Genomic DNA, 20,890 nt, shown 5'->3' with positions numbered 1-20,890 from the left:
CTTAATGGAATATAAAAAATGCAATAAAAATTTATTATTGATAGATAATTTATTTCAAGATATAAATATTAATATATCCTATTTGAGTTTTTCAATAAACAGTCAAATATTATTTATTTTACAGTATCATAAAATTGTTAAAGCTCTTAATTAGTATTTTAGGCACAAAATGTTTGAATACCCCCAGGACAAATTTTCGCAAAAGGAAAAATAACTTGATCAATAGCACTTCTCCTTAGCTATGAGAAGTAATTTATTGAGAGAGACCTTTACTCTATCAAATTTCATTATTAGATTTTATAGAAATAAAATTTCGATGTGGTGATATACAAATATTCATAGTTAGAATTTAATTATTTTTAAAACATACAATATTGAAGAGTACATCCTGTATTTATAAAAACGCTTTAATGTGGCCGTGCATTCAGTATTGGTGATTGTGACTGTCGACTGAGGTGGGTCACTAGTTTGTTAATAAAATTACAGAAATGTATCTCTCTTTCTCGTACATGATACATTAGTTAAGTTATAAAACAGCACAGCAGTAAAAACATGTATATATGTCTATGATGCCAATGCTAATGCTATGTATGCTATGTGGTATGTGTTGTGTATGTATGTAGCACTGTAGCAGCTTGTGGAAGAATAAACCGTATTATATACAGAAATTGGGGTTATAATCTATGATGTGTCTACTATAGAAGCGAATATGAAATAATATGTCTGATGTCGCTTGTGTAAATTTCATAAAATGCAGTTAATATTTAAACAATTTAATGCTATGTATTATTTAGTTACAAATTACTTAAATTATTGTGCAAATAAGAATAAATTCAAAAGTGTTTAAATGCCTGTATGTGTAATTTTGGAAATAATGTGTGTTTTTTTAAACTATTAGAATTTGTATGGAAAAGACTGCCATTTTATAGTGTTTACTTGTGTGAATATTTTTATAAAATAATTTTTTACTCATACTTATAAACATTGAATTGAATGAATTTCATAAATAAAATACACTCAAGTGATTATTTATTTGCAATTATGTGTGACTTAAACAAAAGATCAATGATATTATAAAAAAAAACCGGGTAGCGTCAGTATCGAACTCAAACTAAAATCAATTGACCTGTCATTGTGTCGACTAAAGATATGTCTAATTAAACTTACATCAACTGTATTATTTTGGATATTTGATATTTTATTAATAAAATGGCAAGTCCGTCGCCACAGAGTAGTCCAATGCCACCGCCTCAGGCGCCTAGTCCTATGGGACCGCCATCACAAAGTCCAGCACCACCACAATCACCGCACAGTCCTTATCAAACGGGACCCGCACAACATGGAGGTCATATGAATGGACCACCACCACCGTCACATGGAATGCCACCATCAGGAGGACATATGGGTGGGTCAATGGGTCAAGGACCTCCTGGTAATAATCCGCAAGGTGGACATCCGGGTATGCAAGGATCCGGAGGACCACAACATCCATCTATTGGTGTTCCCCATTCACCTGGTGGACCACATATGAATGCTCAATCTCATCCAGGTAATTGTTTACATAAATTTTCAAACTAAGTAAATTACTAAATACAATTATTAGGATATGAAAGAAAATATTTCAAATTTTCAGTTTCACATTGGACGTAGGTTTGGCGTAATTAGAACCAATTAATAGAGCAGGCGGAATTTTAAAAATTTAAAAACAACTCATGCTAAATTTAAATAGTAATGAATTTACACGCAAGTCAGAGAAATAAACTTGACTCTAGTAATGAAAAGATTCCTTTGGCACTGTTTATTTACATTATACCAGAAGTTGATCATTTTTGAGTTAAGAAACAGTGGGTGTGGAAGGAGTGATTTTAAAATTGTGGGAAAAATATTTCGTAAAGCTTTGGTTAAATGAAACTATATGATCAAATATGCAAAAATGTTTTACCATGTTTGATCTAGTTCTACGGAATTTTTTTGCCGGTGTGTCAAGTGTATACTTAACTCGAAAATTCAACTCAGTTCCATGAAAATAACCCTTCTATTCCGCCCACCTCTTTTGTATCTTAAAATTGGTTAACTTTAATGTCTTCTATATTTTTGTTTTCACAACGGCATATTATTCTTGGTTATTGACGCATGATATCTATGGCTTTAGTTATAGTATTTACACTAAACTTAAACTATTATCTTAGGTATGCCACCTAATGGTCATCCACATGGGCCACAAGGACCTCCGCATCCTGGAATGCATGGACAACATGGCACTCCGCCACCAGGACACCACAATATGGGGCCAGGTAGTGGGCCCCCACCACATCATGTAGGCCCACAAATGCATGGTGGTCCGCCAGGTCACCCAGGGCCTGGACCACATCCGGGCCATCCCCCACAAGGTATGCAAGGACCTCCACATCCAGGAACACCACCACAGGGCCATCATGGTCCACCACCACCACAAGGACCACATGGACCACCACAAGGACCTCATGTAGGACAGCATGGACCGCCTCAAGGTCCACACGGAGGCCAACAAGGTCCACATGTTGGTCCTCCTGGCCCCCATGGTGGACCTCCCGGACCACATGGAGGTCCACCGGGGCCACATGGAGGACCACCAGGATCCCATGGAGGTCCACCGGGTTCACACTCAGGGCCTAGTGGCCCTGGACCACATGGTGCTCCACCAGGACCTCATGGACCTCCACATCAAGGTAAGATTACATATTCTGTACAAGTGTATTTAATTCGCAAGATTGGCTTTGTAATGGGGGACCCTAAATGCCAAGTGCCTAGGGGCTTCTGGGTCGTTAATTCTGAACATGTACTAAGTATTTATGGAAAATGTTAACGCATAATGTTATATAAATGCCCACGAAATAAGTTCCATTGAATTCTGAAACTTTAGTGACAATATATTCCAAAATTAAAATCTAGGAATAAATATCAAAATTTTGTTTATAATTGATTTATTTAAATAAATAACTTGTTCTAGGTCCACCTGGCAGTCATCCAATGCCACATCCTGGTCACCCAGGTACTCCACCACAATCGCATCCTGGCGGATTACCTTCACATCCTGGAATGCCAAGTCATATGCAACAAGGGCATCAAGGCGGTCCACCACAGAATCATCCAGGAATGCCGCCACAAGGACACCCTGGTGGTCCACCACCACAAGGGCATCCTGGTGGGCCACCTCCACCACAAGGACATCCAGGAATGCCTCCTGGGCCTGGTGGTCCACCACCACATGGTATGCCACCGGGTATGCCACAACAAGGAGGACAAAATTATCCGGGACATCCAATGACACCAATTGGTCATCCACCACAGGGACAGGTAAGAATGAAATTTTTTATACAGAAATTTTTATTTGGATATTATTAACAATTTTGTTGCTCACTTTCAATACAAATCTGAATAATCTTATCAGCTAGTATTTCGGTTCCTGCAGCCACACATGCAGGTTGTAGTAAATCAAAAGGTTCTCCTTTTATACTTTTAATAATCGCTCCAGCTTCATTAATTATCAATGAGGCAGCTGCTACGTCCCATATTTGAACATATTCAATTTCAAATGCATCCAAAGCACCACTTGCTACGTAACATAAACCTAATGTCGCTGAGCCTAACGAACGAACCCTGTAAGCGGAAAATAAAATGTATATTCATTATAGTTATTTAATTTATTTTAAACTTACCCTTGACAAGCGTTGATAATCTTATTTAAACGATAAGTATGTTTTTTATTAACTCGACATAAAAAAGCTTCACTACATATTAAAGCTGAAGTTATATCTACAAGAAAATATCGATATAAACATAAGATTAGCTGCGTGTTTGGTGTTAGCTGGGCGAATTAATCGTGCGAAGTCAAAATTCGAGCAATGAAAATGAAATATTTCAAAATCAGTGAAATTTTTAAACAAAAATTTTCTTCAAAGAGTAATTTAATCCGAGAGTGTCTTTAGATATGTTTCAAGAAAATCTGCTCAGCTGTTTGACGATTTTCACCTTTTTATACCATTTATATGAAATATATCAAGGTATATTAAGTTTAGTCCCAAGTTTGTAATTATACCATGTATATGAAATATATCAAAGTATACTAAGTTTAGTCTCAAGTTTGTAACGCTTAAAAATATTGATGCTATGAACAAAATTTTGGTATAGGTTTTAATAAAATCACCTAATTAGTCAATTTCCGGTTGTCTCGTCTGTCTGTCTGTCCATCTGTCATCACGATTACTCAAAAACGAAAAGAGGTATCAAGCAGAAATTTTTATAGCGTGCTGAGGACGTAAAAAGTGAGGTCGAGTTCGTATGACCCATCTTGTAAACCATTAGAGATAGAACAAAAGTTTAAATGTAAAAAATGTTCCTTATAAAAAATTAAACAACTTTAGTTTGAAACATTTTTTCGTAAACATCACTGTTTACCCGTGAAAGCGTAAATTATGCGCAAATTGTATAGTAAGTATTATATGGGTATATCAGTTATATGTGTGTCGCATGCATGTATGTGTAATGTGACAGACTAATCAACACTGTCTATACATGGTATTTCAACAATTAACTCACTCAATTGTTTGTTTTCACTTGTGTAGTTGATGAAGGTTTGTTTATACCTAGTTGATGTGACAATGTTCAAACGATTGAGCATATTTTCTTAAAACATAGCTAAGAACACTCTCAAATCAAATTAACTTTTAAAAAACCAAATGATTTCATCCGTTTAAGAGCTATGATGCCATAGACGAATCGATCAGACAACATCATATACCTGTAATTTTACTGCCTGTTATTGGTTTTTTATTTAAAAATGCGCCTTGATGTCGTATAGCAGAAAAGAATTCATTATGAAATGGATTATAAACAATTCCAATTTCTATTTGTTTATTAATTGCTAATGCCAATGATATACAACAATATGGAAATGTATGTGCTAAATTTAATGTTCCATCAATTGGATCCAATATCCATGTTGGTTCATTTGTTAGTACAATACTTGATTTTGTTTCAAATATTGTTTCTTCGCCAATAAATCTAAAAAAAACGAAACATTATTTTCTTCGAGTCAATAAAAGTCCTTTGGAATTTGGATCTGACGCACCGAAACGACGAGGGGTTCGTTATTTATCGTTATTAATTTTAGGTTTTTTTCGATTGATCTTAGACCATTTTTCGCCAAAGTAAACAAGCATTTACAGAGAGTTCTAAAATAGAGTTCTCTCTAAATTAAATAGAATTGAAATACTCGAATATTTTCGAAATTTTTGAAAACCAAATAAATGGCAACCGAAAGGTCGCCATAATTGTGGTGATTTTTTAAACTCTTTTAATTTAACAATTAATTCAGTTAATTGTTTGTTTTCACTTGTTTATTATTTGTGTTTAACGATACGTTTGATCGAAAATTAGAATTTCGTAAGGAATACATAGTTTCTGTTTGACCCGGTGATTTTGGGGCATCTTGTATAATGTCAAGATTGATAAGTAATCACACGTTGTTTCTTCGCTTTGGTTGTGGATAACTAATTGGAAACCGTGAAATTTAATGGGTAATATAACCAGAGATATTGACCTAACCTAGTTTCAATGAGTATATATAAAAATAAAACTACTATCTTCCTCAAATGAGTTATGATCGTAATAATCTAAAATCGAAAAATATATTTATTGAAAATGACGCATTATATTTATTTTCTGTCAAACTTTTTGATATCTTTTACTTTTTAAATTTCAAATTTGAAAAAAAAAAACCATTTACTTATGATTTGGATAGTGTTCCTTTAAAGCTCCAATTATAGTTCTTTCAATCTTTTTATCGTAGACTGTAACAATATCCGAATGTGATGTTTTTGCTGTAGTTGATTCCTTTGAAATAGTTCTTGTCGCATTTTGTAGTATCTATGGAGAAAATTAATATTTATTATAAATTTTCAAAGTAGATAACCTTAAACTAATTAAAAAATACTAAAAATCGGATGGACAAGCAAAATTTTCGTAAGTTCAGAAATTTCAGATAAAAAAATTTCTCGATTTTTTGCAATTTTTTTAAGGGGTACCCCTTTGAAAAAATTGAAAAGAACGCAAAATAAATTTTTGTTTTGGAATTTGATGAAACTCGACGGATGGGGTAATTTTGATCCAAAATTATAAAAATCAGGTTAATTTAATGATTGGATGCAGAATTTCTGAGATATCGCAATATTTTGATTGATTTTAGTCCGTATCTCAAAAATTATTCGACTAGTCATCAAATGCACCCGATTTTTGAACTTTTTGGGTCAAAATTACCTTATATACTGAATTTTATCGAAATTGGGCATAACAAAAATTTTTCTATTTTTTGCAATTTTTTTAAGGAGTGTACCCCTTTGAAAAAATCGAGAAAAACGCAAAAAAAAATTTGATTTGAAATTGGATGAAACTCGGTGGATGGGGTAATTTTGACCCAAAAAGTAATTTTTGATGTTATGAACGTCTTTTGAAGCAATAAAATAATAAATAAATTTTAGGACAAAGGCCCATTACAAGGAGTAACGAACTTTTTCTCATCACTGTATAACAATGGCACTGTATTAAAATAAAAATTTTATCTCATCATTCTGTACAAATAAATACAAATATTTTTTTATCTTTACAAACAAATATGCAATCAATTATTATCTTACTTTAGATTAAAAAAAAAACTATTTTTATTGTTAAGGTTCAATTTAGCTACTAAATTAAGAAAAATAGTTGATGATCGACCTGAAAAACTTGGAAAATCAGACAATTTTGAGAATCTGGGGATGTTAGAGAATTTTTATAACGGTTAGGGAAAATGATATAAAATACTAGCAGCCAATACAGAATAAATGATCTGATCATAAATTATAACAACATTTTTTTAAGCACAGCTTTGCTCATAGAAATTTTATTTGATTAATATAACTTCTAAGAATATCAGAAATTCTTATAATCTGTGATTACTCTCCTCAAAACTTTCTGCTTCATTCTGTAGATCTGACAGAAAGTTCAAAATAATGTTTTTTTGTTATCGTATACAGCGTGTTAATTAATCTCAACAAATTTATTTTAGTTAAACTAAAATTATTTACTGATCTTTTGTCAAAACCTAATTGATACTTCATTTATCGATAATCTTTTTTTTTTTCATCAAATCATCCTCAATAGATTAATAAAATAACATACCCTTAATCATTTTATGTTTAGGGATTCTCAATCGATCGGCTATTATTCAATATAGCTTAATTTTTGTTGCATCATAGATTTTATATTACATTACAAAAACAAAATTAAATTAAAGGAAAAACACTAATTGTGAAATAATTTTTTTTCTTTCTTACGCAAAAAAAGTATTTCACAAACTATACAAAAACGATCAAAGTTTTTTTAATCTTTTTTTTTTTATTAAAATTGATAATTCACTGATAATTTCACAATTGGCTACAAAAAAAATAACTTATATTGGATTTGTTTACTGGTAAACAACAAATTATTAAAAATATCTCCGAAAACAACATAAATAATTTGGAGAGTACCAATTACTTTAAAAGTTTGTCCTTCAATGGTAATTAGTTAATTTTTTTTTAATATAAGTAAATAAATATAGTAAATACCTCACCAGCTTCACGCACTAATCTTTCAGCAACTTGAAAATATTTTATTAAATTATCATTAGTACCCGCCATTTTTTTTTAATGAAAATGTTGTTTTAAATATACTTGTTTATAAAAAGATTGCAAAAATGAAACTGATGTTAAGTGTTTATTAATAAGTACCCTGTAGCTTGATCATCAATGAAAGCGTTACATATTTTTTAAACTTTGTCTATCTCACTCAGTTCGTCTAGACGGGGATGTACTAAAAAGTACAGGATGTTTCAAAAACTATTTGTAGGCATATTTCAGTGCTTTGTTTTTCTAATAATTCAAACATGGCGCCTCCAGTTTGCGAAATGTAATTATCAGAGAATTAAGCTTTTGCAGAATGCTTTCCACTTGCAATACCGAACGTATAATACAGTATTATGGAGGGTAGAGGTATGGAGGGCAATCTTAAATTGGGGTCAAAGTAAAAAGTATATAACTGAAAATAGAAAATAACAGTTCTAAAATTGACCAGAATGGCGCTTGTGTAGCAAAAGGAATTTAATGTGAACTTCGCTACCCTTCTCTAACAATTTGATTAGATTAGGATTTTGAAGAAATAAAACTTCTAATTTTCTTTGCTTAATCCACTATATTTTTTAATATTTTTATTAATCCTAATTATGGAATTCAAAATCCTAATTATGAAGTTCCGCAAAGTAAAGCTCTCTACAATTAATTAACTTGATTAGATCTTTATCTTACTACATATTTGCTTCCATTAAAAAAATTATGTTCAGCATCATATCAGTAATATTAAACCACTTCCGTTTTTAAGGTTATATTGTACAATATGAATCAAAATATTCAATCATATTTTCATTATATTGTGTGTATACTCTAGGGCATTTCTTCAATTGGGACAGTTTTATATTTTTTCTGTGAGTCCTTTTTTTGCTTGGCCCAAACACAAAAAATATCTGTTTGAGAAATTTTTTCCAACATTCTCAAAAAATTATAAAATTTATTAATGTTTATATAAGAACACAAACTACAAAGTTTATATAAAAAAAACTAGGAAAACTATTAGCAGGACTAGGGGAGTAAATATTGACACAGCACATTAAAATGTATAACGAAGTAGGTATCTTTTGTCTTTTCATTCAATGATAAAATCAGCTGAGTCTAACGGGTATAGTTTACATTTTTTTACTCGTAGCGCTGATACCTTAATAATATAAATTCAATATGATATAAAAATCTCCACGTAATTGTTTGGTACATTCTGTAAACATAAAAGGGTAATGTGTGATTGATTGTAATAAATCTTACATAATAATAATTATAACCAAATATTTATTATTTATACAATGATAATCGCGTAAATACAGTGTGAGTCACACTAAAAAATATTTAAGATACTTTATAGTACGTTTTGTTTACATATTTTTTATATTATTTTCTGTATTTATATAATATAGTTAAAAGGGAACTTTCGTTCGAACAATTTTTTTTAAACCAAACGAATTCGATACCTAAATTTTATTTCGAAAATCTTAAGTGATTAAAGCGTCTATATTTATAATCTTAAAAGATTCAAAATAAATTTTATTTAACTACAAATTTTCTTTTTGTTTTTAGAATCCATCTGGTCCAACAAGTGGCCCACCACAAGGACCACCTCCAATGCCAGGACAAAATCAAGGACAAGAAAATCTAAATGCACTGCAACGTGCAATTGATTCAATGGAAGAAAAAGGTTTACAAGAAGATCCTCGCTATTCACAGTTAATTGCGTTACGTGCTCGATCCAATGGAAATGGTCCACCTGATCCAAATAAACCACATTGTTTTAATTCCAATCAATTACAACAATTACGGTACATATTCAATTAATTATTCTTTAAATTTGAATTTTTTTTTATTGCACAGCACAAGTAAAATGAAGTAGGCATCTATTGTCTTTTCATTCCATGAAAAAATCAATTGAGTCTAACCGGTATGGTTTACATCATGGCGCTGACCATCTTAGCGTTAAAATCCCATTGCATATTTTATATTTTATGATATGCCTCAATCAACATATTTATTTAAAATTAATTTCAGTGTACAAATTATGGCGTACCGATTACTTGCCCGAAATCAACCACTTACACAACAATTAGCAATGGCTGTACAAGGAAAACGTCCTGATGGCCCCCCTCAATGTCCGACACCACCTCCATCGTCTCCGTTTCAACCAGGAAGTACACAAGTAAGTAATATGCATGGTTGATGTATGCTGACATTTCTTTCTCGAATGTAAGCTACATTTTGCGGTGTTTATTTTTCTCGAAAAATGATAGTTTTTTGATTTGTGTGAATGTGATTAAATATTTTTTTGGAGCGTGATTCAATATATATTTGAATGATTTATATAACGATTTAGAATGAAACCTTTTGTGGAATTTTCATGTCTTATATTTCGGTTATTATGAGTATGCATTGATTTGCCCTTTATTTCCACTCATGATGCCCTTAAGCAGAGACTAATAACTATAATTATACTCAGCTAATTTACCTGTAGATACGAGAAGGGAATAAAGCTGAAAAATTTAAATTTTACTAACTGCTAGTTAGCTACTAGTTAATTAGTATCTGCTTGTTAGATATTAGGCTTGGTTACATAGGATTAGTTGTTTAGTAGCAGCGAGTAAACTCGCCCAAAAGATGCTTCAAGTAGTAAACTCACCTAGTGTAATCCCCGCTTAAATGAGGCCCAACGATTGGTTACTTAATATATTCTAGTTCAACAGGCTGAGGAATTTAAAATCCATAATGCATTTTAGTCCGCAAGACAGTATCCTTTTTGTTAAATCATCTTGAAACTTCGTGAGTGGCTTCCTTTTGGCGAATCTACCAAACTCTCTACGACTTTTTTCGAAAGTGCTGAGTTTTCAAATGAGAATGATAACGTCATATCGTCGCTCTAAATAGTTTTAAGAAGTTTTTAGAAATTTAACGCTTTAACTTAAAACCTAATTACTGAAAATATTTTTTTAGAAGTGCAGATAGTCTATGGAGGTAGGATCCAGAAGAATATTCTTCTGGGGTTTTTGATTCGTAACGATTAAAAACTTCAAAAATGCTTAAACTCTCAAAATTTTCATTTAGAAAAAATGTATTGTGTACAACTAGTAGGGATATGGCAGCTGTTCTAAAAAAAAAAAGCAAAACATAATGTCTGTCGACTTTATAAGATAAGCAATTCCACACAGTGTGATCTCGCCTCGTATTGATTTTTGAATAGGCTACAAACAGTTTCATTTTTAATCGCTTAATGTATAAAAGGATTCCGCACATTTTTCATTTATTTTATGAAAAAATTTAAAGGTAACTTTGAAAATCATTTAATATGTGCGATATCCTTAGAAAGATCTATTCATTTTATTTTATTTATTTTATTATTAATTAATTTATTTTTGGGTACAATTACATGGTTAATTTGGTGGCCGGTTAATAAAAAAAATATTGTAGTTTTGATAATTAAAAAATATTCTTTTTGCATTTATAAAATTTTCAAATCGGCAATAATAATGTAATGCTTTTTAATATTTTGCTTTTTGAAAATTTCTTTTAGATCAATTCGGTTTTATTTTATTTTTATTTTTTTTAATTTGTAAACATTTGGATGCCCTAAATTATTTTATTTTATTATTTTTTGTAGTTGATGCTTAATTATTTTCAGGCATGGCTGTTTTTTCTAGGTATTAAAATTAAATAAATTTCTCTTTTATAAGTTATCAATGCTGTTATAAATTATTGTAATTTTGATTTTCTATTTGGCAGCTTCATTCAAATCTAATTTTTGGGTCGCGTTATACTCTTTATTAGATTTATATATTTTTGTATGGAAAATATGGCGTAATTATTATTTTATCGGAAATTGTCAGCCAAGAGAACGTACGCGATTTCAGATAAAGATTACGGTCCTCTTATAACTCTGCCGTCCTTGTTGAAACATATTGAAGTAAGTTAACGTTCTAAAACGGCATAACATCTTCCAAACTCATGTCAATTGACTCAATCTGTCTGACCTTTGCTTTAGTCAATTCTGTTTGACCTTTAATGTTCAATATTTTTGTCTGAAAATTAAAGCTAAGTTGAACTAATTAGTGCTGGAGTTTTAAGATTTTATCTAGTTATCGATATGCAAATAAAAAATCATTAAATCTTTGTATAAGGATATGAAAAAGGTTATAGAATTTTGCAGTCATGTTATCTTGAACAGGATCGTCATCTCAGTTTTTGCAATCAATGGTCTTTTAACTGAAAGTTTTTTAAATTCCAATTTAACCTCAAATTAAAAATATTTTGATTTGGTTTGATGTTTTGTTTTGAACTCTGCCTCCCTATACAATAATAATTACGCCATTCGACCATAAATTCATGGTCAAATCGATACAAATCTTTAAAACAAAATACATATTAAAATGAAAATCTCCATTTTTTTTTTTTTTGAAAGCGATTAATAATGACATAATTTGATTTGAATGAAGAGCATAGAATTCTTCTATTTTAGATTTCTAATAAAAATTTATTAAAATGATTTATAAAAATTTATTGTAATTTAAATTTATTTTGGTAATTAATTTGTTATGCTCATATCGAATGGCTTTTTTGAGAATTCAAAAATTTCTTTAAAATCGATTGAGCTTTGTATTATTCTATTTATTTTATACTATAGCTTTGCAGCTTTTTATTTTTTCATTATTCTATTAATCGATAAGCATTTTTTTAATTCTATTATATATATTTGGACTCTTGCTACAAGAGAAAAATTATGCTTGGCACTCATAGATATTTCATTAATTTTTGAACTTGTTGTTTTAATACATTTAAGGTCCTTGGATATGATTAAAGACCCGCTTTTAGTAAATGTGCAAAAGGGTAAAAAAAAAACAAATTTATTTTTCCGAAAAATACTCTTAATTTAACTATTTAAAATGAATGTAGGAAAAAATAACATTAAATAAATTTATTTTAAAAACGGAATCGAATTTCGTCTTACCTTTTTACATGTTTACTTTTAAGGATAGCGTATAGTAGACAAATTAAAAAATCTGTGATTTCCAAGTATTTTTCCTTGTTGATATTTTATGGTTGATATTATATTGCAGCCTCTTTTTTAAAATTGTATTTCATAATAAGAGTGCTTTGTAAAAGAACCAATTATGAAATACAACACATTATTTTTGATCAATTATCAATATTTATTTTTCCCCCAATGATTGCACAAAATTTCATTTATGTACGTGACCAGATGGTTAACTCGTTAACTGTATTAATCATAATCGAAGACTGTTGAAAATACAAAATTTCCGGTGCTTTTTGACCTTTGATTTTACGACTGAAACTTGAGCTATTGAAAATAAAAAACGATCTAAATGGAAATCTATCTATTCAACGAATATTTTGCTCCAAGTCTATAAAATTTGATAAAAATCGGTGACATTTTTTTCTAGATTTTGTTTAAGGAAATCACTAATTCTTTTAAAATGATTTCTAAAATGTTAATTTCAAATTAGCTATTGTTAAAATTAAATTAAAATTTTTGGATTAAATTTTTAATAAATCTTTTTTAATTCAGAATTTTTAAAGCTATACAAAGTTTTTAGATTTAAGCAAACAATGGCTAGTTGGACAGTATTTAACTTTGGTCAGTTTCAAAGTATGCTTCCCACTATACCCAAATAAACCAACACATTAGAATACTTTGTTTATTCTCGCGATATTTTCCATTGAGTACCTGTTAAATATCCAACACTTAAGAATTAATTTCACAAAAAGTTCAAAATTAATAACGTTTATAAACATTTTAAAACTGGAATATAAATTTAAAATCAATACTGCATGTCTGTCTTCCCTATTTGTTGCTCGAATCATTTTTATAAATCTAATTTGCTGCTCGAAATGAATTTTTTTTTGTATTTAATGTAAGAAATAAGATTATATCGTATAATTTGATTTTACTGTATTCGATTTTAAACTTTTTTTGGAAATTACACGTTATTGTATAGGTAAATAATAAAGACTCATCGCCAGCTAGTGGAGGTGCAGGCGGGCCTGGTCCAGGGCCTGGACCTGGAGAACCACCAATGAGTGGTAATAGTGGTAATGGCCCACCACCACCTGGTCCACCAGGAGGCCTTCCAGATGAACCAACATCAATGAGACCTCCAGGCCCCCCTGGTCCACAAGGTCCACCTACAGGACCACCAGGAGGTCCTCCTCAAGGTCCACCAGGTCCTCCAATGCAAGGACCATGTGGACCACCACCAATGCTACCACAACAATCTCAACAATTACCACCAACATCACAAGGACCGCCAATGTTGCCACATCCACCAAACGCAGGTCCTCCACCATCAATGCAACAATTACAACAACAACCACCTCTGCCACCACTTCAACAGCCACCACCGCAGGTACCATACTGTGTATCTGATGAAAGCATGAGTTGAATTTCCTTTTGAAATAATTATTGTGGAGATTTTTTTTTACAGAAAATAACAAATTTTTTTAAGGCATCCTTTTGTTTATAAATTTTTTGTACAAAAGTTTTTCAAATAAGAATTACATTGTGGGAGAATTTTCATAGGGCTTCCCATCCAAAACATTTTTGCATGTTTATTTTAAGCAGAGTAATTTTAAACTATATCGGAAAATCTAAAATTTACATTTAAAATTTTCTGCAAAAAAAGCTAGTGCATTAAAATTCAATCATGAGATTTCTAATAAAATTATTTCGACTCCGAACTACTGTTTAAAAAAAATGTTATATGTTTTTAATGACGTGAGTTCAATTTTTCTCGGCGATATGTGGTTTAAATTTTGGCTACGAGTAACTACCTTAAAATTTGAATATGCACTTCGTTTAGTGAGGTATCGGGTATCAGCCACTGTCGCCTTTGCTCATTCTGGCTAAAAATAAAGAATAAAAACGGATTACGATTAAAACCTATAGACCTTAGTTATCCTCATGTTATTGTTATAGTTATGAAAATTTTCTCTAATTAAACCTCATTTTTCCCCTTAAAATGTATTTTAAATGTTAAAGAAAAAAAAATTAGCATACTACATTTTAAATATTAATTATCATTCTAAACAGAATTCGCAAATGCCGAATCTCCCAATGGCACCAATGCAACAGCCAAATGGAGGGAAAATGCCACCACAAAATTTACCGCCAACGTCAATGGCTAGTGGTCCACAACAACGACCACAAGGACAACCACCCGCCACACAACCACAACCAAAACAAAATCGTATTACATCTGTACCAAAACCAGTTGGTATTGACCCATTAATTATATTACAAGAACGAGAACATCGAATACAAGCGCGCATTGCGCATCGGATACAATTCCTAGATCAATTACCAACAAATATGGCTGAAGATGTTCGATTACAAGCTGAAATTGAACTTAGAGCATTAAGATGTTTAAACTTTCAACGGCAGTTACGACAAGAGGTAAGAATATTTATTTTATTATTTAGTTTTTGGTGAATGATAGGGAAATTCTATTATAATTAGGTGTTTTTGTTTTTTAAAATTATTCAGACGTAATATTTCAATCTAAAAGCAGTATTACTTCTAAAACACTTGCCCAAAGTTAAACCTTCGGTCAACACTCTCGAAATCAGTTGAGGTGATTTACTCTCGATTAATCTTGATGGAAAGGAATTCGTGGTTCTCAGGTTGAATCTGGTTTTAGAAGTTATACACATCCAAAATCTGTTGATTACATTCTACCATCTTTGTAATAAAGATATCATCAAAAGAGAGAATTTGAAGAACAAGATCAAAACTATCAAAATAATTAAATGATTAAATAAAAGCAATAAACATACGAACATTAGAGAGTTAATAAATTTAAACTTGACCATAAAGCTTACAATGGCTTGAACAGCTTACGAAAGATCATAGAAGTTAACACTCATATTCTTCACCAAAATGTGTACAAAACCTCCATAACAGATATTGATTTTATTAGTTACCCGAAGGATTTCTTTGTTGTATCGGACAATCACTTTTTTACCGAAATATAAATAATTTTATTTATCTTTGTAGATTGTAAGTTGTACACGACGTGATACCACATTAGAAACCGCAATTAACGTAAAGGCATACAAGCGAACAAAACGACAAGGCTTACGAGAAGCACGTGCTACTGAAAAACTAGAAAAACAACAAAAATTAGAGGCAGAACGGAAAAGACGACAAAAACATCAAGAATTCTTATCTTCTGTGTTACAACATGGCAAAGATTTCAAAGAATTCCATCGTAATAATCAAGCTAAATTAGTACGATTAAATAAGGCCGTTATGAATTATCATGCAAATGCGGAACGTGAACAGAAGAAAGAACAGGAACGTATTGAAAAAGAACGTATGAGACGTTTAATGGCTGAAGATGAAGAAGGTTACCGAAAATTGATTGATCAAAAGAAAGATAAACGTTTAGCTTTCTTACTATCCCAAACTGACGAATATATCGGTAATTTAACTGAGATGGTGAAACAACATAAAATGGAACAGAAACGTAAGCAACAAGAAGAGCAAAAACGTAAGCGTAAACGTAAAAAATTGAATACTGGCGAAACAAATGGTGAACAACAAGCCGATGGCGAAGAGTCACAAGATAGTGATGGTCGTGTAACTGTACTTGAAACAGCCACTGGACGTACGCTAACTGGTGAAGAAGCACCTCTGCTCAGTCAACTACAATCTTGGCTTGAATCACATCCTGGATGGGAAGCTGTAGAAAGCGAAAGTGATAGTGACAGTGACGGTGAAGGTGATGGTGAAAATAATGAGGAAAATAGGAAAGGTGATGGTGAAGCTTCTACAGAGGAAGATAAAGCGAAAACTATTATTAAAAAAGCTAAAGTTGAAGATGATGAATATAAAAATCCAACTGAAGAGCAAACTTACTATAGGTGAGTAGCAGTAATATTCGTGTCAAATATTTATGGCTTGATTTCTTCCTTTAGATATTTCAATATCTGTACAACCAGTTCTAAACAATTTTTTTTTTCTTTTTTTAGTATTGCACACACTGTACATGAAATAGTAACTGAACAAGCCTCCATAATGGTAAATGGTAACCTAAAAGAATATCAAATTAAGGGTTTAGAATGGTTAGTTTCATTATTTAATAATAATTTAAATGGCATATTAGCGGATGAAATGGGTTTGGGTAAAACAATTCAAACAATTGCACTTGTAACATATTTAATGGAAAAGAAAAAAGTAAATGGTCCATTTTTAATTATTGTACCATTATCAACATTGTCGAATTGGGTATTGGAATTTGAAAAATGGGCACCCAGTGTCATTGTGGTATCATACAAAGGTTCACCAGCTGGTCGACGACAAATTCAAAGCCAAATGCGATCAACTAAATTTAATGTATTATTAACAACGTATGAATATGTAATTAAGGATAAAGGTGTTTTAGCTAAGGTAATTATTTAAAAAAAAATTTTTTTTAATTCAAATCGAAGTTTTTAGTTACTAAACTGAGCGAAAGAGTGAAATTGAACCTGCCTTTAGAACAGGATATTAAATTTAAGATCAACTCAGTCTCTTTCATACTTTCAAAGGGTAAAGATTGTATTATAAATTAGTCGCCATCGCGCGTGATAGTTATTCATTGATTGTTTTTTTATTTATCACTAAGTATCTTATTTTATAATTTTCTTTGTATAGTTACAATGGAAGTACATGATAATCGATGAAGGTCATCGTATGAAGAATCATCACTGTAAATTAACCCAAGTATTAAATACGCATTACTTAGCCCCACATCGATTGCTTTTAACCGGTACACCATTACAAAATAAATTACCAGAATTATGGGCTCTACTGAACTTTTTATTACCATCAATTTTCAAGTCATGTTCAACATTTGAACAATGGTTTAATGCTCCATTTGCTACCACCGGTGAAAAAGTGGAATTAAATGAAGAAGAAACTATACTTATTATCCGTCGTTTGCATAAAGTATTACGGCCATTCTTGTTACGACGTCTCAAGAAGGAAGTCGAATCTCAATTACCTGACAAAGTTGAATATATTGTTAAGTGTGATATGTCTGCATTACAACGTGTATTGTACAAACATATGCAAAGTAAAGGTGTACTATTAACAGACGGTTCGGAACGGGGTAACAAAGGAAAAGGTGGCGCTAAAGCGTTAATGAACACTATTGTGCAGCTACGTAAATTATGTAATCATCCGTTTATGTTCCAAGCAATTGAAGAGAAATATTGTGATCATTTGGGTATGCCATCGGGTGTTGTGACCGGTCCAGATTTGTTCCGTGCCTCTGGTAAATTTGAACTATTAGATCGAATATTACCAAAGTTAAAGGCCACAAACCATCGTGTTCTACTGTTTTGTCAAATGACACAACTAATGAGTATCATGGAAGACTATTTAAATTGGCGTGGTTTTATGTATTTAAGGTTGGACGGTATGACCAAAGCGGAAGATCGTGGTGACTTACTTAAAAAATTTAACGCTAAAGATAGTGAATACTTTTTGTTTGTGTTATCAACTCGTGCGGGTGGACTTGGTTTAAATTTACAATCGGCTGACACGGTTATTATATTTGATTCCGATTGGAATCCTCATCAAGATTTACAAGCGCAAGATCGTGCTCATCGTATTGGACAAAAGAATGAAGTGCGTGTGTTACGATTAATGACTGTGAACTCAGTGGAAGAACGTATTTTAGCAGCAGCTAGATATAAGTTGAATATGGATGAAAAAGTTATTCAAGCGGGTATGTTTGATCAAAAATCAACGGGTAGTGAACGGCAGCAATTCTTACAAAGTATCCTTCATCAGGACGATGCTGAAGAAGAAGAAGAAAATGAGGTAAGTTGAAATTAGTTTTTTCTCTTAAATATGTACAATATTTCCGTTTTCCTTCAATCGGCGCTTATGTATACTCCAATAAACGAGTAGGAAAAACAACGAAATCTCTAAATTTTGACCTATAGCACCGATTTCGATGAAAATTTGGTATTAAGCTTATTTCATCCTCGAGATCAAAAGTTATTTGGCTATATAAATAAAGCTCCAGCTACTGATAATTTTTAAATCTAACATTGATTATTTATAATAGCTCATGCTTCTGTTATCCAACAAGACCGTTTAATTTAAAAAATCAAACAAATTCAAGTTATTCAACAGCAAATCGAGCTAACGAAATTATGATTTAGGTGTTTGAAGACATAATAATACTATGAAAATTTTATGTTCAGGTTCCAGACGATGAGACTGTAAATCAAATGATTGCGAGAAGTGAAGAAGAATTTCAACAATTTCAAAGAATGGATTTGGAGCGACGGAGAGAGGATTCTAAATTGGGCTCAGCCCGAAAAGGGCGGTTATTGGAAGAAAGTGAACTGCCAGATTGGCTTGTTAAGGAAGAAGACGAAGTTGAACGATGGGCATATGAAGAGAGTCAAGATGAGACAAGTTTCTTGGGGCGTGGTACACGTCAACGGAAAGAAGTTGATTATACGGACAGTCTTACAGAGAAAGAATGGTTAAAAGTAAGCTTCTAAATTCGTAAGGAAATGCTTTATCAATATTTAACTAACTTTAATTATTCCTTAGGCAATAGACGAAGGTGGTGATTATGAAGAGGAAGAAGAAGAAGAGGAAGAGAAAGTGAAAAAGAAACGTGGCCGTAAACGAGGTCGTTCGAAGCGTGGTGATGATTCGGATCCAGAAGTATCTATTCCAAATTTAGCAAAGAAACGAAGGACAAATGATAAAAATTCTTCGTATTCTAATAAATCAGATCAAAGACTAAAGAAACAATTACGGAAAATTATGGATAATGTAGTTAAATATACAGATAGGTAAGTAAAATAATTTATTTGAAAATCGTCAACTTCATAAAATTTACAATATTTGTAAAATGAACACTCTGAAATCAGCTTAAAGTAAACGATTTTATCCATAAATATGAATCCATAGTTTCAAACAAAGTATGTATTAATAATTGTTTTTCCCTTACAGTAAAGAAGGCCGTTTACTAAGTGAACCTTTTATGAAGTTACCCTCTAGGGGAAAATTCCCAGACTATTATGAAATAATTAAGAAACCATTAGATATTAAAAAAATATTACAAAGAATAGATGAAGGGAAGGTGAGTAGCTCTAAGCATAGATGTGAATATATATATTGTAAGATTCAAAATTTAAAGAAAAATTTTTTTCTTTTAGTACTCAGACGTTGCTGAATTAGAAAAAGATTTTATGCAATTATGCCATAATGCACAAGTATATAATAAAGAAACATCCCTAATATATGAAGATAGTGTTGTACTGCAAACAGTATTTAAAAATGCCCGTCAAAATGTGGAATCAGAAGGTGAATCTGATAACGAGGAAGAAAATAAATCACGTATGTTATTAATCTTATTGATTTAATTTTACCCTATATCTATCACTATACCAGGAGATTGACACTGTACGTACTTGGCGGCAGGTACGCTGAACGCCAGCCTTTCTATGACGACCTCTCCAACCTTAAGCCCGGTGATTTCAAAGCACCCCTGCTACTCTTAAACAGCTCGTAATGGTTCATGGAGTTTTAACTGGGGATGGGTTAACTCTTTTTCAATATCACAACGGGCCTTTTGGTCTAAGTGTCTCACAGCCATTCTAACCTAACCTATGGATCTATTTTTTCACATGTTTAAATTTAAATTTTGTTATAAATTATAGGTGATGCAGTAGACGATGAAAATCAATCCGATGAAGATTCAACAGTAAAAATGAAAATAAAAATTTCCAAATCATCAAGTCGAAAATCAACAAGTAATCGTCGTAAACGAAACACGAAAAAGTACATATCGGATGATGATGATGATGATATAGATTAAAAAAAAAGAATCAAATAAAGAATCAAAGACAACCTCTGTGGTTTTTATTATTCAAAAATAATAATAATTGTACATGTATGTATGGAGAATGCTGGACTATTTTACTATATTCATTCTAATCTTCTTTAGAGAGAACTCGACTCGCTCATTTTCTGTCTACCCATTCTTTAATCCCATTACTATATTTCTATATTAAAATATATTTCCTTAATAAACTAAATCTTCTACTTCTGATGTTGATTAAAAAGATAATATGACGATATAATAAGATGTACTATATTGATGAATACAATTTTGTTTTCAATACTACGATTAATTCAATAATTCACTGTCTTTAGTTTCTTT

At 31.5% G+C, this 20,890-nt stretch overlaps 1 protein-coding gene across 2 annotated transcripts; it reads left to right on the top strand.

The window, feature by feature from the left end:
- Positions 1-992: 992 nt before the first annotated feature.
- On the top strand, positions 993-20,788 carry LOC123293922 (ATP-dependent helicase brm). 2 transcript variants are annotated; one of them, XM_044874915.1, is made up of 15 exons: positions 993-1,549; positions 2,190-2,708; positions 2,990-3,336; positions 9,237-9,475; positions 9,702-9,849; positions 13,655-14,062; positions 14,746-15,108; positions 15,709-16,577; positions 16,686-17,103; positions 17,350-18,522; positions 18,912-19,205; positions 19,270-19,517; positions 19,678-19,807; positions 19,884-20,064; positions 20,388-20,788. In XM_044874915.1, exons 1-15 carry the CDS (start codon positions 1,210-1,212, stop codon positions 20,543-20,545), a joined length of 5,835 nt encoding a protein of 1,944 aa, XP_044730850.1. In that variant the 5' UTR covers positions 993-1,209; the 3' UTR covers positions 20,546-20,788. The 2 variants fall into 2 exon arrangements, with proteins under 2 accessions (XP_044730850.1, XP_044730851.1); XM_044874916.1 differs by lacking the exon at positions 13,655-14,062 and having other exon boundaries at positions 994-1,549; positions 20,388-20,786.
- The last annotated feature ends 102 nt before the right edge of the window (positions 20,789-20,890 follow it).

This window comes from Chrysoperla carnea, chromosome 2 (genome assembly GCF_905475395.1).
Source record: "Chrysoperla carnea chromosome 2, inChrCarn1.1, whole genome shotgun sequence".
NCBI lineage: Eukaryota > Metazoa > Arthropoda > Insecta > Neuroptera > Chrysopidae > Chrysoperla > Chrysoperla carnea.
Note: the sequence above shows the minus strand (reverse complement) of the source record. Positions and strands in the feature narration are given on the sequence as shown.